This window comes from Dermacentor albipictus, chromosome 5 (assembly GCF_038994185.2).
Source record: "Dermacentor albipictus isolate Rhodes 1998 colony chromosome 5, USDA_Dalb.pri_finalv2, whole genome shotgun sequence".
NCBI lineage: Eukaryota > Metazoa > Arthropoda > Arachnida > Ixodida > Ixodidae > Dermacentor > Dermacentor albipictus.
The window spans coordinates 113,805,797-113,826,754 of NC_091825.1; the positions used below are offsets into that span (position 1 = coordinate 113,805,797).

The 20,958-nt window shown below is 45.8% G+C and overlaps 1 protein-coding gene across 1 annotated transcript; it reads left to right on the forward strand.

Moving 5' to 3' along the window:
* Positions 1-3,970: 3,970 nt before the first annotated feature.
* On the forward strand, positions 3,971-20,783 carry LOC135920540 (transmembrane protein 181). The gene is made up of 13 exons (XM_065454847.2): positions 3,971-4,228; positions 7,750-7,936; positions 9,273-9,363; positions 9,875-10,008; positions 11,915-12,040; positions 12,186-12,266; positions 13,065-13,164; positions 13,688-13,815; positions 17,166-17,315; positions 18,813-18,915; positions 19,006-19,230; positions 20,502-20,568; positions 20,657-20,783. The coding sequence occupies exons 1-13, from the start codon at positions 4,056-4,058 to the stop codon at positions 20,721-20,723; spliced, it is 1,632 nt and encodes a 543-aa protein (XP_065310919.1). The 5' UTR covers positions 3,971-4,055; the 3' UTR covers positions 20,724-20,783.
* The last annotated feature ends 175 nt before the right edge of the window (positions 20,784-20,958 follow it).

Consider the following 20,958-nt stretch of genomic DNA (forward strand, 5'->3'; position numbering starts at 1 on the left):
CGTGTACAAACTTAAAGAACGTTTGAAATTTCGGACGCGAAAACCCTTCACCGTCCGATTTTCCGGACTTTTTGCCATGACTACAGGTCCGAAACGGAATTGATCGAAGCCACCACCGCCGCCATTTTGATTACCTCACCGCCTCGAACGGGCGCTCTCGCACGCAGATCCGCTGGCAGCCGTAGCCACCTACGCGGCAACGCTAGGCCTAGCAACTTCGACGTTCGCTACCAAGCTTCTTGCTGTTCGGTGCCGTGTTTTTTTCATTCAAACAATTCGCCGCTGTTAGCAATGGTGCCTACCCCGCCTCTGTAATCCTCGCCAATGGCTTCGAAGCTCGGAAAGCACGAAGTGTTGCATAATACTGGTTCGCGAAAGTCAGCTTCGTCTTAATCAGAAGTGTTACGCGGTGAAACATACGCCAAGTATTGGGGTGAAGCATACCAAGAGTGGGAAGGGGCAGTTATCCCGGCACACAGTATGTATACCTTAATTATACACGCGTGCACCCGCCATATTCTATCACATTACGAGCATTTATACGCCAAATAATTGTACTGACAGGCCTTCAGAGCTATATCGGACGTGCCTGTGGCGATTTGAGCCTTTGGGTGCAGTAAAAGGTAGGGCTTCGAAAGGTATTGGCGACAAACGTTACGGTTTTACGGCGAGTCAACTCGTATATATTCGCCGAGGCCGACAAACTACCTCACAACGAAAGCGTGTGTACGGGATGGTACGGAAGTTGTTCTCCATCGCCATCATCTTTGCGACACACCGCACGGAGGCATCTCGTCTTGGCGCCGTTCATAGACGCGTAGTCTCTTGTTGAGCTTCTAGTATTGTCATTGGGCGTAATACACATTTTGTCTAGTGCGGTAAAGCGTGTCAGCACACATTTGCCATTGGGATTGCGCATAAGACGTTTTCCATCACTTTTTGACTCGTGCCTGACGCCGCAAATTGTTCCAGATCATTTGTAATTTTATGTATGTCTCGCGCCCAGACGCATATCTTTGTTATCGTTAGCGTAAAAAATTTTATTTAATCGTTTACAAAATTCACTTCCTTGCCTAACCAAATAAAAATGTTTGCAACATACCGTGCATGGTATGCCGCCCGTGGTAAGGCAAGCTTAACTGGTTGCTGAATTGGCTTTGTGTCTTGCTTCACTCTTGATCAGCGCTTACTGCCTGCACAGCAATAATAAGCTTCGCCATATGGCTACAAATTACTGCTTTACTACACTAAGTATTCCAAAAAGACCCAAACTTTCTAATCTGGAACTGCTCCAAATGCTGGTGTGGCTGCTGCTAAACTGCTCCAGAACGACATTTCTTCCTTCTCCAAAAATTGCTCCAAATTCTAAACTGGCTGGGCCGCTACTGGAGGTATTTTCTAGAGATATTTTACTGAAATACCAGAGCTCGATTTGCTGTGAACGCCCACCCTGTCCGTCACGATGTCGTCGTGGACAAGCTGCCTACTCTATTTTCAATAATTTTGCAATCATGGATTTATTAGTAGAAGAGAAAATGAAGTTCAAAGTTCGATATTCTTGAATTTCGCATCAGAACTCCAGTGCTGGTACGTCAGTGTGACGTCACGAATTAAAAAAAAAAATCGCGCTTGGGCCGGCGTTGGCTCCGTAAAAATCTCCAGAAACTTGCTGTGTTCGATCTTCGGTTCCTTTTGAACACACTGTAGTCAATCCTTACCGATAAAAAATTAACTAGGCACTAGCAGACGTTGTCAAAATCAATGATGTCACGTCGAGTTGTTGCGGGAACTTGAAGGCGGCGGCGCTGCCTGTCTCTACATTTTGTGCTGTTTCTGGCGCATTCCTCTTCTCGCGTTAAGAGTTGCGTTTTTAAGTCTTGCAGCGGTGTAACGTACTAATACAGGTGAGACCATTTTTTTTCTTCTTCTTTAGTGTTCGCTTCAAAGAAGACACTAGAAATATGTTGAGCCTGTATTATTGAACTACCCGTCTACAATACCAATAAAGCCACGTACACTTGCCGAGAGAGGTGGCTTGGTGGGCCAGAATAGAAGAAAGAACAGTCGACGGGCGACGACGTCGTCCTGGAAGTCTCCGCGACAGCTCTGTCTGTGACGTTATAGATAACGACGAGGTCTGCTCGGGCCAAGTTGACCTTTCGTCGATGGAGATGGAATACACTGTTCTGCAAAAAAAGGCGAAGTCTAAAGTTAGCAACATCGAAGAACTTTTAAGTCACAGCGCCGGAAACACGAAAAAAGAAAGAAAGAAAGAGCTTAAATCCGCGACGTCACACTGACGTTTCGGCGCTGGTGTTTCGGCGCGAAATTCAAAAATGGAACTTCGTCTTTCATTTTATTCACTAATAATCAACCCGTTATCGTGAAGTTAATGGAGATATAGAGTATTCAACCTATACTTTGTTAGCTTCAACTGATTGATTGTTTCTCGTTAGAGTCTTTTTCCGCACTGTGCAGCAGGTATAACCGCGGCGGTACCCATCGTGACGCGCACCCTGAGTGGTGGTGTGAGTGCGCGTACTTCAGAGGCCACGGTGGACAGTGACGTGGCGAACGAAGACGACCTTGTGCGCCTCGCAAAGAAACTGTTCTTGCAAAGACTGCGGTACGTGGCAACGCTATAAAAATTTTGCCGTGACTAAGAACACCTCCCAAGTCTCTCTCTTATTACAAAAGTGCAGCTTTTTTTTCTAGTTTGTGTGAATTGCATCTAACTTTTCCGTTGGCGATTCCATTCGCCCTTATCACCTCGTGCAGTAACATATAGATAGTCCCGGAGAAATTAAATATTATGTACTTTTATATAGTAGCGCGTAGAGAACCCAGGTGGTCAGTAGTCAGCTCTAATGTCTCTCTCCACAGCGTCCCTCAGAGCGCAGTGCTCTTTTCATTGGGATGTCAAACTATATTAGGTATAACTAATACTGTGGCTGTATGCTATATCTACAGCAGTCCAGCCTTTGGTGACGACGGTATACCTTACCGAGTCGTCCCTCTTGCATAAATTCTGGTAATTGCGTGTGCTCATTAGCCGAGGAATTTCATTTTTCTTCCCGCACCCACGTCTGGCTGCTTTGTTATCGGTTACCACTGTGCAGAACGACGCGCAGCGTCCCCGACACTGTTCGAAGTTTGCAACGCAGGAAGCCGGAACCCGCGACTACATCTAGTTGCTCGAAATAACATACGTTTCAAATTACGTTTCGCACGCTCCAAAAGCAGCGCCACGAATAACATTTGAACGCTGTAGGCGCGTCTTCGCGCCGAAGACAAAATACGTCTCACAGTCGCACCACTTCGCGGTCTCCTCGTTCCCCGAATTAAAACCTCCGCGCGACGCGGAAAATAAATACAGCGCCCGCGGCCAAGTTGTAAGAACCGCGACTCCCACGCCCGCGCACGCGAGGCCCACGGCGCAGGCGTCGACATATTGACCCGCCGAACGGGATCAGGGAGATACCAGCACCCAGAAGAGAGGCCATGGAGAGCGAGGAGAAACATAGAGAGAGATAGTGGAGGAGGAGGAGGAAGCAGTGCGTTTGTGCAGCAAGTGACCCGGAGGAGTACACGCGCACACACACGGATGAGCGTGAACGTACAGAGAAAGAAAGGGAGAGAGAAGGAGGGAGAGACAGGGAGAGACAGGCGCGCAAGCACACACATGAACGCACACGCACAGACGCGATTGTGAACACGAGGAAAGAGGGAAATGGGGGACGGAGAAAGAAGGGTAGGAGGAGAGAAGTGGAGACGCATCCCCTTTTGTTTTGTCACGTTTCGTTTCTACAGAGTGCGTGCGTCGTGCGTGTGGTTGCCGTCGTGGCGTTTATAGCGCGCCCTCGCCCATATCGCTCGCGACAAGCGCCACGGCAGCCCTCGTATCGAAGGGCCGGGGCGCCGGCCGGTTGTGAAGGCGGCGGGTAAAACGGATGAAGCCGCCTCTCGGGCGCTGCGCAGAACGCGCGTCTCCCGTCGCCCGTCGGAGGAGGTGCTGCTCCCCCCGTCGGTTGTCGTCGCGGCGGCGCTAGCGCGGCATGCCTTACCCGAGCGGTGGCGGCGGCGGAGTCGTCGGTCAACCGGCGGGCCGCACTTTCAACTTGGCCAGCTGGAGACTCAAGGCGCGCTACATGCTGTCCCATTTCGGCTTCTTCTGCAGCCAGTTCGGCAAGTTCATCGCCCCCGCCTACTACCATGACCGGTGCGAAAGGTGCGTTTGTGCGCGCCGCATGCACACATGCACGCGTCCCGACTGCACCCTCCTCCCGTGTACGCATAACGGATCCGTTCCCGCAGTGGCGGGTTCGCGCCGGCTGGCTCTTTTAGAGCCGGCTCAGCGCGCTCTTCGCGGACTTGGAATTGCGCGTTTCCCTCCGGGAACTTTCGTTGCCGAATGTCAGTGCGTCGCGGAGGAACCAGATTTAGCGCGCGATTCGCCTCCGGAAGAATTGGTCTTATCCGCGCCGCTTGGTAGCAAAAACACACACGCGAGTTACGTACGACAATACGAACACGAAGGAAGCTTGCAAACCCGCTCACTTTCTCAGAATTCCAGCCTAACAAGGCCGCACTGAAAAGGGAAGTATAAACAGACGTTCCCGAACCGTGTGCACTTTATCAAAGAATCCATCGCGCTCATCTGTAATCCCTTGATTGGATATTACCTCCGATTCGATCCAGTGTCTTTTTAGTAGACTGTGAGGAACTGGCGGCAGGAAAACTATGGTTGACGGTGTTTACAAAGGAGTCGAATACGCGGTAGCACTTGTGGTCATTCGCGGCTAACAGCGCAAAACCTGCATCGTCCGAGGCTGGGACTGGTCGTAAATGGAGTGGCAGCTATCTCGTTCGCGTAAGTAGCCAGCTAGCGTGTGTTGTCGTCATACATTACCGAAATGACTTCCTGTTCGCTTCTCCAGTTATCTCGGCAGGCCTCTGCAGTAGGAGGGGGGAGGAGGGGGGTAGCGTCATAACCCCGCTCTGAAGACACAGATGGTATCTACAAGTTATGTGTGCAACAGCGCTCAATAAAGGTAGATGTAGGTAGCGTAGGAATAGATAAATCATCTACTGTTTCACAGAGCAAACCAGCCTCCCGGCATTTCCAAAATAAAGATGTGGCGGTCGAAATATTGAAATATTTATGACGGAGACGGCGTCAGGTGTATATGTACTGCCCGTACGGATTGAGCGATTTGAATATGATCGACACGGACAGTACTGACGAGCGAAAACGTAGCCCTTGTTGGTGAGTTTTCATCTCTAAGGCTTTGGTATAGTATTGTAAAGTGTGCGACAGCTTAACGTAAACCATGGGACTGATATAGCGGTCGACTGCGCTTGCTCCTTGGCGCGCTCAGTGATACTGGAAGGCGATAAGCAACGAGACGACACACAGATATTGCGCTATGCCTATTCTTTCAGATTCGCTTCTGTCATTTCGAAACGGGATTTACTTATTAATGCTCACTTTATGTTTCATACTGAGGCACTGTGCGGCGAGGTCCTTGCGAGATGCAGTTATGCTTACGGCTGCTGTTCGCCTTTATGAAGTGGCAGGTGATTCTATAGAATTCACGTTGTTTCCTTCATAAACATCGATGCAACAAAAAGTTTTCGGAGCCACCGGCGTCGGCACAAAAGGAAGAGCGCACCGCTGATGTAAAACGAGATTTTTCAGGTCAAAACAACTAATTTTAGAAAAGCATCCTACACATTCGGCTTCGCCGCAGGAAGCGTTCCACGAGGGCAAAGCAGGCATCTCTCTTTCTCTCTCTCTCTCTTTCACACACACACACACACACACACACACACACACACACACACACACACACACACTGATGCATGTTATAAACCTCTGGCTTCTCTGCATAAAGAGTAACAATGAGACAAAGCACGCTTTACATAAAAAAATTAAGTTATGCACTATTGGCTTTGCCACATAATGAGTAACAGTAAGGCAAAGCACGCTTTACAAAAAAAAAGATTTTTTTGCGATTTTGGCTTCGTCGCATAACTGCACTTAATGCGGCAAAGCACGCTTGTCAGGAGCAAAAAAAAAAAAAACGCGGACTTTGTTTGCGTAACAGACATCCAGTTTCGCTCGCAGTCGAGAAAGCTCGGTGCGTCCCAAAACCCGTATGCGTTCGACCGACCTTCTCCATTCCTACGTCGTTATATTGCAGAGCACTAAGCCGCTTACGCGGTTAACCACTTCCCGCGCAACGTGCACATCTCCTCCCCTCCCTCCCCTGCCGGCTGAAGCGCGAGTGGCGTAATCTAGTACGCAGCTTTGCAAAAGGGATGGATAGGGTGACCTTTAGGCGCGTCTACAGTCATTGTTATACATGCGGAAAGGAACAACAGGAACGTGTCAGACCACGTGAAAACAGCATCGACATTACAGCCCCTTATTAATAAGCAGGAACGAGGACAGTTAACCGTGTGACTACAAATTAGGGGGCATGCGCTGATTAGGGGAGGCGCATATTATTATTATCATATTATTGTATAGCCAGCACGGCGAAAAAATACGCGTTATCTTGATTCGCTCATGTCCGGCAGCACAGTGAAAGCTGTTAATGGGATAACAATATGGTGTATGTGGTGTCACATGAACGCTCAGCATAAGAGCTTGTTTGTATTTCACGTTTCCAGTTCACAGGTTTAATTATTAGCGCATGCACGAATGCAAATAGCTAAACGAACGACTACGAAATGACATTGAAAAACGCAGAAGCCATAAGATGCTAATGCCGTTACTCTTGTCCTGTGCATAAATCAAACAATGACGAAAAAAGGAAATATGTTTACAGCGTCGACCGCAACGGATGTATTACGAATTCGACTGTAACTCGGTGAATTATTTCCTGCGTGATGGACAAATTTTCAGGAGCTCGTGTCGGCTTACCACAGAGCAATTGGGAGCTTTATTATTATTATTATTATTATTATTATTATTATTATTATTATTATTATTATTATTATTATTATTATTCAACGTTCGTGAAAAGAAAATTTGAAACGAGAAACTGCGAGATCTGCGAACAAGCTGTTTCCAGGAACACATGCTTCTCAGCAACACAGGCGCATCACTGCGAGCAAATTAACCGCGCAGGTGGTTCCCCGGTTTTAACCACCTCGCAGTAAACAATGAAATCTTATTTCGACAGCGAAATTGAGTTGGCTCGATAAACTTGGTGCCCGGCGATACTTCTCAGAAAGTGCAATCTTTTGTGCAATTCTTCAGCGTAACCGTCAAGGCAGGATGTTCCCTTAACGCTACTTGAAGCGGCAAAGCGAAACCAAGGACCCATCGCGCCATATCGCGTGTTTCTCCGCAATTTTCATCGAGGGAACCAATAGCTTCGACCCATTAAAGGCAACACGTTCCATTACTCCTAAAGTAGGAAGCAATCGAAGCATATTAAACAAGTTACTTTCAAATAAACCAAAATGATAGGGGAAAGTGCATTTAGACGCTACATTTAATAGTAGTCAATATTTCGTATTTTTACCACCCACTTTGAGGGGCTCGTACTAGTAAGTACGTCGTCCGCCTTAGAGAGTTTAACTCGTACACATTTTCTAGCATTCCCGATGCGATCGGTTAAAATTTCACGCACACGCGCGAAATCACGCAGACACGGAAGACGCGAGCAAGTGTGGCTTACAGACGTATACGACGCTGTAAATGAAAATGCGTATACGAACTCACGCGGCGGGGCGCAGGTCGGTGCAGATGCGGCTGTACACCATGCACAAGCGGGAGTTCGTCGTCATGTTCCTGGTGTTCTTCGCCTGCCTGTGCCTCTGCCTGTTCATCGGACTCGCGGGGCCGCCCATCACCGTCACCGTGGTGCGCTCCGCCTCCGAGCTGGGCACGCCGGGAGACAACGCCACGAAACTCAACATGGCGGTGAGTGAGCGCTTCGGACGCGCTCGACGCTCGAAGTGGAGAGAAATCTATTCTGCGACTTCAATTTAGGACTGCGGCGTACAGGCTTTTTGGGCCAGTTTGTTTGACGCAGTTGTCGGGATCACAGCGCTCATAGGTGACGCGGACAAGGACCACTTTATCTGTGGTCGCCCGTCTCGGTCCTCGTGCATTTGTTTCCCGTCCCTGTCGTTCTTCCTCGTCCGCGTCGCCTAAGCGCTGTGGTCCCAATAACTTTAGGGCAGGACTGTGGAGTTGAGAAGCGACGCCTACGACTGCGAAATGTCGTTCTCCCGTGCGCGCAAGCGTTTGCAGATACGGGCTTGCCTTTGCGAAGTTTCTCTCGGGCGAGAGGCCGTCTGCGATTGGCAATAGCCGCGGCAACCGTGTCGTTACGATCGCAATCACGATTGGCGCCTGGCCAATCAGAAAACGCCCCCTTAAGTAAGACAACTTTCGTAAACGCGGGGCCTAGCTGCTCTTCTCCTTGACTCAGTGTTCCCTTTGCATCCATTTTCCCTCTCTCCTCCAGCGTAGGTAGCTAACCGGGCGATATTGTGCTTAACCTCCCTATTTTTGTTCCTGTCTGTCTTTGCCAACCTCTCTCGCAGCGACGCATAGCTTACAAACAAGTGGTAACGCTTCAGCCGTAACAGAAGCCGTTAGGTGGTACGGGGGTACAAATTGGCAGCTGAGACAAAATATTACTTTGTCAGCTATATTTCGCTCCTGGTAGTATCCTTCCCCTTCTGGCACGAGCTCGAGACGAGCAGACGAGTTGTGCTGTTCATAACGTCGTAGTAAGATCGCCAATTGCAAGCTTAGGGTGGAATCATGCAGCCGACACTGGTAAGGCGGAATTAGGAATGAGCTGAATCAGCATGAAATACGTTGATGAAGGGGAGACGCTTATAAGGCCACACGCAGCCGCTGAATTTATTCGGCGCTGCCTTACCATTCCCCGTACTCGCCGCGGTAAACTCTGTGGCTATGGCGCTGCGCTTCCGAGCCCGAGGTCACGGGTGCGATCCCAGTCGCGACGACCGCATATCGGTGGAAGCGATACGCAAAAACGCTCGTGTACTTAGATTTTATGCGCACCATAAAGAACCCCGGGCGGACAAAACTAACCCGGAATCTATAGCTACGGCTCGTATCATAATCAGATCGCGGTTTTGTAATGTAAAACGTTAGAATTTAATTTTACCATTTTTTTTAATGTCGAACCAACTATATAGCCAAACCATCTATTCTGGTCTACGATCGGCAAGAACTACGGGAACTCATTGTGATTATTTGCCTCTCTCGTTGTTTCCAGACGGGACCATTTGTACTAAAGACTCCTCCGCTATCGGCGTACAGTCAGCAGCTGTGGGTCATCGCACAAATCACCACAAAGGAGGAAGACGGTATGACTTTGCCCACATCCACTTATAAGTATGGCTGCGGTAACGCAAACAAAATAACGCCTACGCATCTTTACGAGCCAGCTAACTTCCCCTATGTGCTGCTTCCTGTAGAACGAGCACACATTCACATAATGACACCGACCGCTCGTTGGACTATCAAGAAAGACAACACTGTCGCATAGTTCTGAATTTAATTATGCGGTATGTCTACATGTAGCAGAATAACATTATATATATTAAAAACTCATGTTCACTCTACGATTTAACTTTTTTATTATTATTGGAGACTTATCCACCCTTGTCCGTATGAAAATATTGAAGTATAACATTTGCTTAACCTGACTTAAAGGGATAAGCTGTTTCCTTCTTTCTTGTCCAAAGCTAAAGAGTTATATTTTGCAACACCAAATGACAAGTGCTGCGCTTTTTCACGCTAGTAGGGAATGCCGGCCATATTCCACTGTGGACTTGACAACAGGTTTCTTGCATAACGATGTGTGTCTCTCTGCAGAGGACGAGACGTTTAGGAAGGCGTTCCACCTCGAAATCAACATTCAGGGCATCACCAGCAAGGGTCACGTGGTCAACGCTTACGGCGCGGTACGACCGCACATACGGGTGCGCCAGCTCACCTGCTCGAAGAAGGCGAGTATGGCGCCTCCAAAGATTCTCTCAATATGCTCGCAACACAAGTGGTCTAGCAGGCACATGATGAATATAACATCGCCGTTCGTAATAACTAGACCAGCAAGACAGCCTACAGTGGTTGCAAGAAAGTAGGCGAATCACTTATTAAAAACGAAAAGGAAAAAAGAGTGGGTCCGTAGGCTTGAAAAAATTTAATGCCGAACTTTCTTTGCATCCAAACCACGACAATAATGACGTCACTAAACGACATTGCAGATTTAACGTTTTTTTTTTTCTCTCACGAGACTCCAAAAGTTGGCAAACAAGACTTTCGTTTATTTTCATACGTCATTTTCTAACAACACATAACTAGCCCCAGACATTTAAACGTTGTCGAAACCTGTGACTCCACCGCTGGAGGCCTTGAAAAAATTGGCGATGGTGTCGCAACTTGTCTTTAACTTTAGCGTCATTCTCTAACACAGTAGATTCCCGTTAAGCCTGCCCTTGCGGGACTGCAAGATTTGGTCGAATTATTTTATTGTGATAGCAATTATATGGACATTCCAGGCCCATTTCTGCCGTCGTCGCGAGGTTCCGCATAAAGTCTAAGGGCGAAAAAATCGTGGCCGTGTGCCGTATACGTGTGAGTGAAAGCGTGCTAGGATAAGCCGGCAATTGCGGTTCTATCTCACACACGTAACGGACGAAAGCGGGGAGGAAGCGCGTCGCCTTCCGTCGCGCGCAGCGCAAGGCTTCGTGGGGAGGGTAAGGAGGGGGGGAGGCGCGTTCTACTCCGGCCGGCCCACGCGACCGTGCGCGCCCCGCCGAGGCGCTGTGCACTCTTATAGAAATATACACCCTTTGGGTCGCATCTTGCCACACAACAATAATCGTCATCTGTCCTGCAGCTTGCGTTTCCTTTCTTGAAAACGCTGCGCTCGCTACTTTCCTGTCGAGAATGCTCTAGTCATGCTAATAACGCGCATGCCTTTCGTGACTTGGAAGTACGAGGCTCGCAGCGTTAAAGACAGGAAATGCGGACAAGACAGATGACAATAATTGTTGTGTGGCCAGATACGACGCGTAATTTTGTTTAATAATGCGTCTTCAAAGCCATATGCGACGGGTACAGAGTCGGAGCTGCCCGATGCTTTCGCGGCAGCATGAAGTTCAATTCGCTCGCTGCTGCTGCCACATTTCCTCACTGCAGCATTTTGACAGCGAGTTTCCGTGGTGATCGAGTGAGATGTGTTCATGCTTGCTTGTGTGCGCTTGATACCATGCTTGTTAATTTAGTTAGTATGCCTGTGTTTAAAAGTTTATACGGCCGATAAAACTACTATCCTTACTTCGTATAGCTGTCCACTAATTTGCTATCGCAATTGTGCTTCGATCGCCTCTCGGGCGAAACTGCGACTTTCTTTTATTCCTTGAAGTAGACCGCAGTGTCTTTTTGCTTCTTCCTCTCGAAGCAGAACTTCGCGAGCAAAGAGCACAGACATGCTTAAATGCTGTATCAACGTTTGACTGTCATGTTGTCGACAGCGTCGTCGGCGCCGAAAAAATCACCAAGAGACAAAAGCAGTAGCGCCGTCGGCTGAATTTCTTGTTTTCTAGGTTTCAATTTTATTTAACGTTATCCGCATGAAGAAGGCGCCGTTGGTGGTCAAATTAACAGAAGCGGCACGCTTTTGTCTTTGAACTAAACACATTTTTCTTGCATAGCAATGTACGGTTTCTCCCTGGGGCTTTTCTGTGCTTTCGAATTAAGCAAAAAGTCAAATAAACGAGATCGAACGGGAATCGACTGTGTATCAAGCTTGTGCAAAAGTAAACTATATCATACTCGAGAAATGTGCTTTCATCTCCAAGCTACGTTATTTTCCTCCACAGTGTTTACCTTAAATTGAATAACTCGCAGGTGTGCGATGCCTTCACGGTCCTACATTTGGGCTTCTTGGATTACTCGCGATATTTGCTGACCGTCACATTCTACGGCCTAGAGTCCATCGACGAGAAGTACCACATCGATGACGTCACGTTTCACGTAAGCTTACCAGACGCTCTCCCTCTTGCACTAGCTCCCATTACGAGGTCTATTATGCACCATGAAAGTGCGATAATGTCTTAGATGCAACCTATTCGGATGAAAAGTTCACTGCGACTGAACGCGACGTCCGATTACTTTTCAGTACAAGAGCTACAACGCATCGTTCACTCAGCTGGAGATATGGTTCCGGTTCATCTTCCTACTCGCAACATTCTTCGTCACGGTAAGCCCCGCGCAATAGTGACACGTTCGAGTTAGAAGCCCACATGTGGTTAGCCAACTTCTATGAGTGAAGTACGTAAGCCGTTCAACGCACACAATATGTCCTTTTCGGTTGTGACATGAATGTGAAGTAACAAGTGAAAACGCCTAGCCTTTGACCAAGTGGTTTATAGAAGAGGTCGGGCTTTTGACAAGTACACTTCTCCTCCCAGGCGCCAATAGTAGCAAACAATTAGCTTGTTGCGCGCAATGGATGGAATTTACCTATGAATACGGATAGACGTTTTAGAGGCCCAGGAGCAGTCTACGGGCAGTTGTAATAGGCTACAGAGACACGGTTGTCCATACGTGGCATGACGTCACCTACGTAGGCCAACATCAGAGCTGGCATCAAGACTACACGTAGGCAATGCAAAGTCTGTGTGCGTGCTTTGTGCGTTTTTGAAAGTAGGTGCAGTTTTCAGAGGCAGCGTCGACCTTCTTAAGGAGACAAGCACATTGTCACACGACGCCTGTGCAGGAGAGAATTCACGGGCAGGAAATTTGAAATGTCCAGCTCATCTGAGGCCACTTCAGTTACCTATAAGAAACTTAACACGTATGCTCGACAGTGGACTGCACAGGCCATTATAAAGAATCACCGTGTTTCGCAGCAGAAAAAGTCAGACCGTTGCTTAGTTGCCGAAACACAAGCAATGAAGACAAACATTCATTGTAAATACAAACTGCCAAGTGCAAAATATGACATTTTGACAAAAGCGTCAAGTTGACCATTATTTTGCATACCACGTGTGTGCAGTGTTGGTTTGCACACACACTGCGGAGGTTCGTCTTCCGTGACTGGTCCATCGAGCAGAAGTGGATGTCCATCCTCCTGCCCTGCCTGCTGCTGCACAACGGTAAGTGTTCTTAACCGACAGGCGGTACCCGCTGCTTACAATGAATGCGCGCATCTCTTCTACGTGCTGGCTCGCTCTGCTGCTTGGTTATGGCAAGCATCATACTATTGCATCTGTCATTTTCCTGCCCTTTTCACTCCCATTTATGCCTCAGCCATGGTAAATCACACGTCTCAACCAGCTCCTACGAATCATATAAAACAATTTAAACCGAGTCAGATTTTCTAGACAGTGGTAATGCCAATAACACCTTCTAATAGATTAAAAACAGCACATCAATAACCAGAAAGAATTTGCTTGCAACATCGTAAAAGAAACACATTCGACATCATGAATCAGAAAAGAAAAAAAGGGAAAGCCGACGGGAGGCCGAGAGTTTTAGGTATCTCCGTGCTCTAACAAAGTCTATAAAGCTTCCTTATGTCTTACATAAACCGAAACAAACGAAAGAAAGAGATGTGTTAGGGCTGAAACAGAGGTCCAAGTGAATCTATTTCTCTTTCTCACACCTCTCTGCTTCAAGACCCCGTGTTCCCCATGTCACTGCTGGTGAACAGCTGGATACCGGGGATGCTGGATGCAATCTTCCAAGCATCATTTCTGTGTGCACTGCTGCTCTTCTGGCTTTGTGTCTACCACGGAATCCGCCAGGTAAGAAATTTTGAACACATTTTGCATCATGCACAGTATGGTGGGGGTGTTCACGTATCTTTGAACATTCTCAGCAACAAGTGTGGTGCCATCTAGACAATCTCATTGGGTCTTTTTCTCAAGCAAGTGCTCGGTCAGGAAAAGAGAAGTTGGAATAATTGAGAAACTTGAGCAGAAAATGCACACAAAGATGCATGCTATCAGACATTATAGAATCTCACCGACAAGCGAACCACCAATATATATTAACTCTAACGTAAATGAAAAGCAAAAACAAATGGCATATTGAGCAAAACAAAAAATGAAAAAAAATGAGAAAAATCGGGCATCTATAGTATTCAAAACATTAAATGCTACCAGAATTCCTTGAACACTGCCTTTCCAAAGTTATGCTCTCCTCCTGCAGTAAAGTCAGTGGCACAGACATTTAGACATGCATGCTGACATTGCATCTAGAGATTCATCCAATACCTGTGCTGTAAACGAAATTGATTTAAGTAACTGGTGGCCACTCTATTAATATATTCATTATCGCTAGAAATGTACTCATTTTTTGTGTTTTTATGATGTTTTATTTTATTTCAGGACAATGTAGTCCCAATATGTACTGCAATACTAAAATTATAACCTAAACATTGGTGATTTGAATTCATATACAGCAGTAATAACAGCACAGACATTTTTTTTAGAATTCATATGTGAATGTTCAAAGAAGCATCTCAAGGAACATGAATGAAAGTAATAATTTTCCCTTTTTGGCATAAGTACAGAAGTAACAGAAAGCTTAAGGTACCATATATGCACTTGGTTCCAAGTACCCAACTTGTTTAAATCAGATCGCGAAAAAAAAAAGAAAAAGTTATGAAGATTTGTTGGCGTCAGTATTATCAATAGTAATGCCTATGCTTTGCGGGAAAGCAGTAGCTTCGCAAATGTGAAAACGGGTAAGTTGCTACTGTAGATGGAGCATTTGTTTTCACTCATTGCAGCAGGCGTCTGGTTTATCACATACTGCATTCTTTAGGCTCCTAAAGCAATGGTTGTCAGGTCAGGAAGCATGCAGATGCATCCTCATACCTTATTATTATGCTTGATCAGCATTTCTGTGCAAGCAAGGTGGCCTAGTGCATGTTCAAGTGGTGCTGAAGCCTCCCCACGCTTGTACAGTAATGAATATTGTACAGTAATGAATAAGAAAACTTGCACAGGCGATGTTCAAAATCTATGCGTTCAGACACCTAGTCAAACTGGTTGAAGATCGGTCTAAAATCAACTGTGTGCTTTTGACGTAATAGTTTGCGGAAACCCGCAAGGTGGAGAGAAGTAATTAAGGGAAAATGAGACATCCACCCAACTGTAGCAATTGCTACAAAGGAAACCCATACGGGCTCCTCGAAAGAAAAGCCTCGCAGTTGATGAAAAATTCGTCCTGGTCTGGGACTCGAAGCCGGGACCACCGCCTTTCCAGGGCAGCTGTTCTACCATCTGAGCTAACCAGGCGGCTAGCCGATGGCAGGGCGAAGTTGAATTTGTCAACAACTCGAAGCAAAGGCAAAAGTTTGATGTAATAGTTCTGCAGAAACCCACAAGGTGGAGGGAATTAATTAGAGAAGTAATAGTTTTGCGGAAACCCGCAAGGTGGAGAGAAGTAATTAATTAAGGGAACTTGTGTGAGCGGAAACACCACACGACGGGAAGGATTGCTTGTAATAATTTGGACATACGCTATCGAAGTTCTCATGGATAAAAGCAACTCACAGTGGGGAAAAGAAAGTTGCACTTGATATAAAATATTACCAAAACAACACGCACTCATGAGCATCTACCATTGTTTAAGACATCGTTAAACAGCCTATATGTCAGTTCGGAAAATTGAAAACCCGAGGGAAGGTCCTGCCTTCACTAATGCTGCTGTAATTTAAAGATTGTTGCCTAGTCGATAAAAGCACTAATTTTGCACCTTTTTACTGAGGAAGTCCTAGAAGCACTTGACGCTAGTTTCAACGATACCTCCAGTCAAAGTGTAACTTTTATATCGTCAAATCCCATTGCACTGCAGTACTGATCTTTTGACTATATGAAATTTTCACTTATCCAACACGTCAAACACCACAGTCTAACCTCCCAAAATTTTTATAGGTGCACCAGCAAATTACATAAGCTCATTTTTGTGACATCGCAGCGAAGATGACCTTCTTTAAACATTGGCATTCCTCGGAAAGTACATATATGTTTTGTAGTATAGAGAGCAAATGCAGTGCGGTTTTGTAGGAGGAGCTTATACCGAGTTCTTAGGTTGTTGTTGAGCATTGTGCTCCAAAAAAGGCATCTGCAGACACCTAAAGCCCTTGGTTCATTTCTGCAAAAGAGACCACGCACTCGCATATGGCCTCAATTAGTCCTTCCTGGTAATAATGATCCATTATGCAAGATCTTAACATGCTTCGTGCATACCTGTCAACCGGGGGACATTGAAATTAGGGAGATTCACTGTGGAGGGAAGGGAGGAACAGAAAAGTTTCTTTTTTTTTTCAAGGCCACAACTACTTCTGAAAAACAGTTCTGAATGGCTGTCAGTAGTTATCAATAGCCTCGGCACTTGTACTGTACCAGAGATGACATATACGTGCATCTACAATTAGGGAACAGACACCATGTCCCATGATAGTGATCCCCTTTCCATGTTTATTATGCTTAATCGTAAAACACGGCTGTATAGCGACGAAGCTGACTAATGGGAACTGGCCATTGTGCAACGCATATTAGACCTTTGCCTCACATGCACTCAATGCATGCTGCAATATGAAGTGAACTGAGTTAGGCTGACACTGCCAACACATAAATGGCCTGGATTTAAATCAGACTTTGGCTAGGCTACTTAGCGGATAAATAACGATGCGGCTGTGCCGCATTAAGCTTTCTTTTTTTTTGTGTGTGTGTTGGGGTTGAGGCAGCTTTTTGGGAGGCTTATAGCTGTGTCCGTAAAATTGGGATGATTGGTCAGAATTCGGGTCTCCCAGACAAATCGGGGGATTTGGCAGGTATGCTTGTGCCTAAGCCAGTGTGAGCCAATATTGAAAGGTGCCTGAAGCACTGTTCAGAAGAAACATTTATTGTTCATAGCCCATGCGTTGCTTTGGGGCATGAAGCCCTCCTGTCAATGAATAGTGGCTCAGATTACAGATGTACGGTAGAAAATGCATAATGAGAGAAAATAAAATGCTTTGGAGAATCGCTTAGAAGCTATGTTTTGCCAAGGTCACGGTATCAAAATTTCGTGCATACCAGGGAAAATAGAATAACATGTGCTGAATCACAATGAAATAACACACTGTTGGGATTGTTTGCAGAATGAGCGTCGCTTTGCAACCTTCTACCTGCCCAAGCTTCTCGTGGTGGGTATGCTGTGGACGGCTGCCTTTGTGCTCGCATCCTGGCAGAGGTACAACGAGCTCAGGGACCCCACTTACAACTACAAAGTCGACACGCAGGGATTTGCGGTCAGTATATATAGCCTGTTACACTTCGATGGTAGAGGCACACCCGCTTCTGCATGCTTAGGGCCCAACATAATTCAGAGCCAATTATGCACATGGTCTCACACTGGATATGCACTCCTATCACTGAAAAGCATCAGAGTTAAAAAAGAGCTATTAAACAGAAAGCATCAAATGACTGCTGAGCCTCTCAATGCCTCTCTGTGCCACCGGATCTCCGCACAATGGGTGCTTGCGCCATCTTCAGCATCATCAAATTTCTCATCAGAGGTTAAGTGCATGACCATGGTTTGATGTATCATGCAAAGCTTTAATTCATACATCTATGCGGCTATAACATCCGTTTGAAGCTTTCCTGTCGCAATAGCTGGTGCTGATCATGCCTTGGGCTCTTTAGTACAAAACCAAGTGAGAATGCAAAAAGTATGAATCTTAAAGATGGTTCCTACATACTGCTCTCTACACACTGCATCAGACTAACTCTTGCGAAAGTGCACCGTCACAACAGAGTACAGGCAATATCAATAGCACCCAGTGTTCACAAAAAGTTCATGCTTTCTTGCACCCATGTCAGCGAAGCTGACAAAAGGAAAGAGAAGGAAAGTGGGAAGTGATGCCTACTGAGGAACAAAACCATGTCAAATATATGCAGACTGTTTTGAGGCAGACCCTTTGTACACAAACAAATGCCCTATATCAAACACGGTAGGTCTCATATCAAAGACTGAAAAATGCACTGTCATTATGCTGAACAGAGGCACCAACTATTCAGCAGCACAGTTGTGCATGCAGTATGCAGATTCATGCAGTTTCTTACACTTCCCCAAAGTGTACACCTGTGGGAAACTTCACAGGCCTGATAACCAACATTAACACACAACAAAGCGACAAGCTTCATGGAAGGTCTAGCAGCAGGGTCAGTGAACACACATTACCATATAGTGTGAAAAAGTTAGCAATAAAACCAATGAATGATGTTTTTCATTCACTTAGTTGCAATTCAAATTATTTGCACTTGGGTATTTCATCTAAGCTTCTAACTATATAATGTTGCTCAAAACTTTCTATGAATCTTCAAAAACACATTTTGTCAATGACATTCACATGATCATCGCCCAACATAAGAGCAACCTTACTCAACATCTTTAGAATCTTGCGAAGAGTTGTCAACATGCATACCTGCTGCAATTTTTTCTATTGGTCCTCCAAATAAGCAAATGCACTATAGCAGCACAGAAATTTGTTTCCAGCAAGGTATGCAAGGACAGAAACATACAACATCACTAAGCAAAACTGCTAAAATATTGTGTACCTAAATAAAAATCTCAAAAGAAGGGAGGGGGAGAGAGATAAAGAAACTTGTACTAGAAATGCTTTGTGGTTGCAGGCATACAGTTTATACACATGAAGGGCACTTTGTTTGCATTCTGTAATTTTTAAAGTGCCAATTCATCTTTATTCTGTTAATCTCTCTTTGACACATTCATCTTTCTCTGGCAGGCCTTGAAGATATTTTTCTTCACCATGGGATCAATATACTTGGCCTATCTGCTCTACCTAGTTGTGCAGGCTTACACAGAGCTAAGATCAATGCCTTACTTCGGTAAGCCACTTGTTTCTACATCTACACATAGCATGTCCTTACAACTCTGTCATTGTAACAGCTTATGAGTCAACCTCTTGCTCTCTGCAGATGTTCGGCTGAAGTTCATGACATCACTCATGCTGATCGTCCTGACGCTAAGCGTGGTCATCACAGTGATGCGGTTTGGGATTTCTGTTCTCGAAGACAACTTTGTGGCCGACCTGTCAACAACATACGGGAGCTCGGCAGAGTTTATGTCCTTCTATGGGTTGCTCAACTTCTATCTGTACACGATGGCTTATGTGTACTCGCCCCCACCAAATGCTTTTCTAGGTAAGTTCGGCATCGTGACACAAACCCTTCAGCACAATTAGCACAAAGAGCTTGCCAGGGCACAGGAAAAGTCATGGCACTCTGCCAAAGGTTTCCACAAAATGTGATTTCCACCAAAAGTCATATAATGTCACACAATGATTGTAATGTAGAAATAAAATGATAATAGGAAAAATGGCTGTGGCTTAGGTAAGGTTAAGCCCAGGATGCGAAGCATACTAGCCTTTATTTTAGTTGTTGAACCACTGTTTAGCCTGGTGAACTGCTGTTGCTTGGCTATATTTGGTTCGGCTAGACGAAGAAACAACTCATGCATTACTTCTTCGCCTTCAAGAGTGGAACGCGACAGCGTTCCCGTCGACCCGCCAAGGGGTGTAAGACAATGGGCTACAGGGCAGCGACTACGCGCCCCGCATTGGACGCGGTGAGCGTCGAGCAAAGCAGCGTTCGGCGCGGCAACGAAATGTGCGCCTGAGCAAGAGACGCACGCCTTAGAAACAGCGCGTTTCTAAGGCAACACCGCATTCACTAGAGGCGCTTTTGTACCGCTTTGAAGCGTTGTACTCGTGGCTCAGTGGTAGCGTCTCCGTCCCACACTCCGGAGACCCTGGTTCGATTCCCACCCAGCCCGTCTTGCAAGAGTTGAGCCAAAGCCACTTCTCCTCTGTCGTGACGTCACGGTGTCACGTGATTTCATGGTCACCGCCGCGCCTGAGGAGCTGGGTTGAGCCCTCGTAATATGCTTCGCATAAAAACATGCTGACCCCTATATAGGAGAATGCTTCAGTACAGGCATACCTAAAGCGACTAGCCCACCCTCAAAATTTTGTCTTCGTTTATGAAAGTTCCCTTTAGATATATTGGTGTTATGCTAATTCTGCTAATGCTGTCAGATAACCATGATTATCTTTATCTTACTGACATCTTTATCATAATTCAGTCATAGAGCACTACTACCAAATATGTTCAAGTATCTCAATGTCCTGTTAACTTTACAAGACACATGATGACATAATTACTTTCATAATACCAACATCTTTATTATAATTGGCTTTATCTTACTGTTATCAATCTTCAAAAAAAAGTTCAGTTGTAGACATCGTCTTCAAAAATGTTCAAGTTTTGCACTGTTTTGCAAGCTTTTTAAGCGCACAGCACAATTACCTTTATCTTACTGTTACTCTCTAATCCTCAAAACAAACTTATCATTTACAGAGCACTGCCAGACGTCAATACTCCAAATGTTCTTATGCGTATGTTTTCTCCTCTAGAATCTCATCTGAAGGACAATCCAACCTTATCTATGATGAATGACTCTGACGAGGAGGTCATCTATGGGTAAGTGAATGACATCCCGTTTGACATAAAGGAAGAGCAAAATGTTTTCACAGCTAGTAATCAATATGTACGTTGTTATGCTACGCAGGTCAGACACCGAGGAGCGGTTATTAAACCCAGTTCGACTCGGACAGGACAAAGAGGAAAGTGACTGAACGAGGAAGCGACGATGCCTTTGCATGAACCATTGTGACAGATAACATTCACCAGATAACACAATGCCAACTGAAACAATAAACCATATTTTTGTATAGCAATAAACAGTGCTAATGTTTTATCTTGTGTACGAATAACACAAAAATGTTCAATTACAAATTAACTCTGAGGGTGATGCAGCACTTAGCCAAGAAAATAATGTGTGTTTCTATATATATAAAAAAGAAGCGACAG

Coding starts and splice junctions, on each gene's coding strand:
- LOC135920540 (XM_065454847.2), top strand. CDS start 4,056: ATGCCTTACCCGAGCGGTGGCGGCGGCGGAGTCGTCGGTCAACCGGCG. Junction 13,165..13,687: donor CTGCCTGCTGCTGCACAACG/GTAAGTGTTCTT, acceptor CTCTGCTTCAAG/ACCCCGTGTTCCCCATGTCA. Junction 20,569..20,656: donor GACGAGGAGGTCATCTATGG/GTAAGTGAATGA, acceptor TATGCTACGCAG/GTCAGACACCGAGGAGCGGT.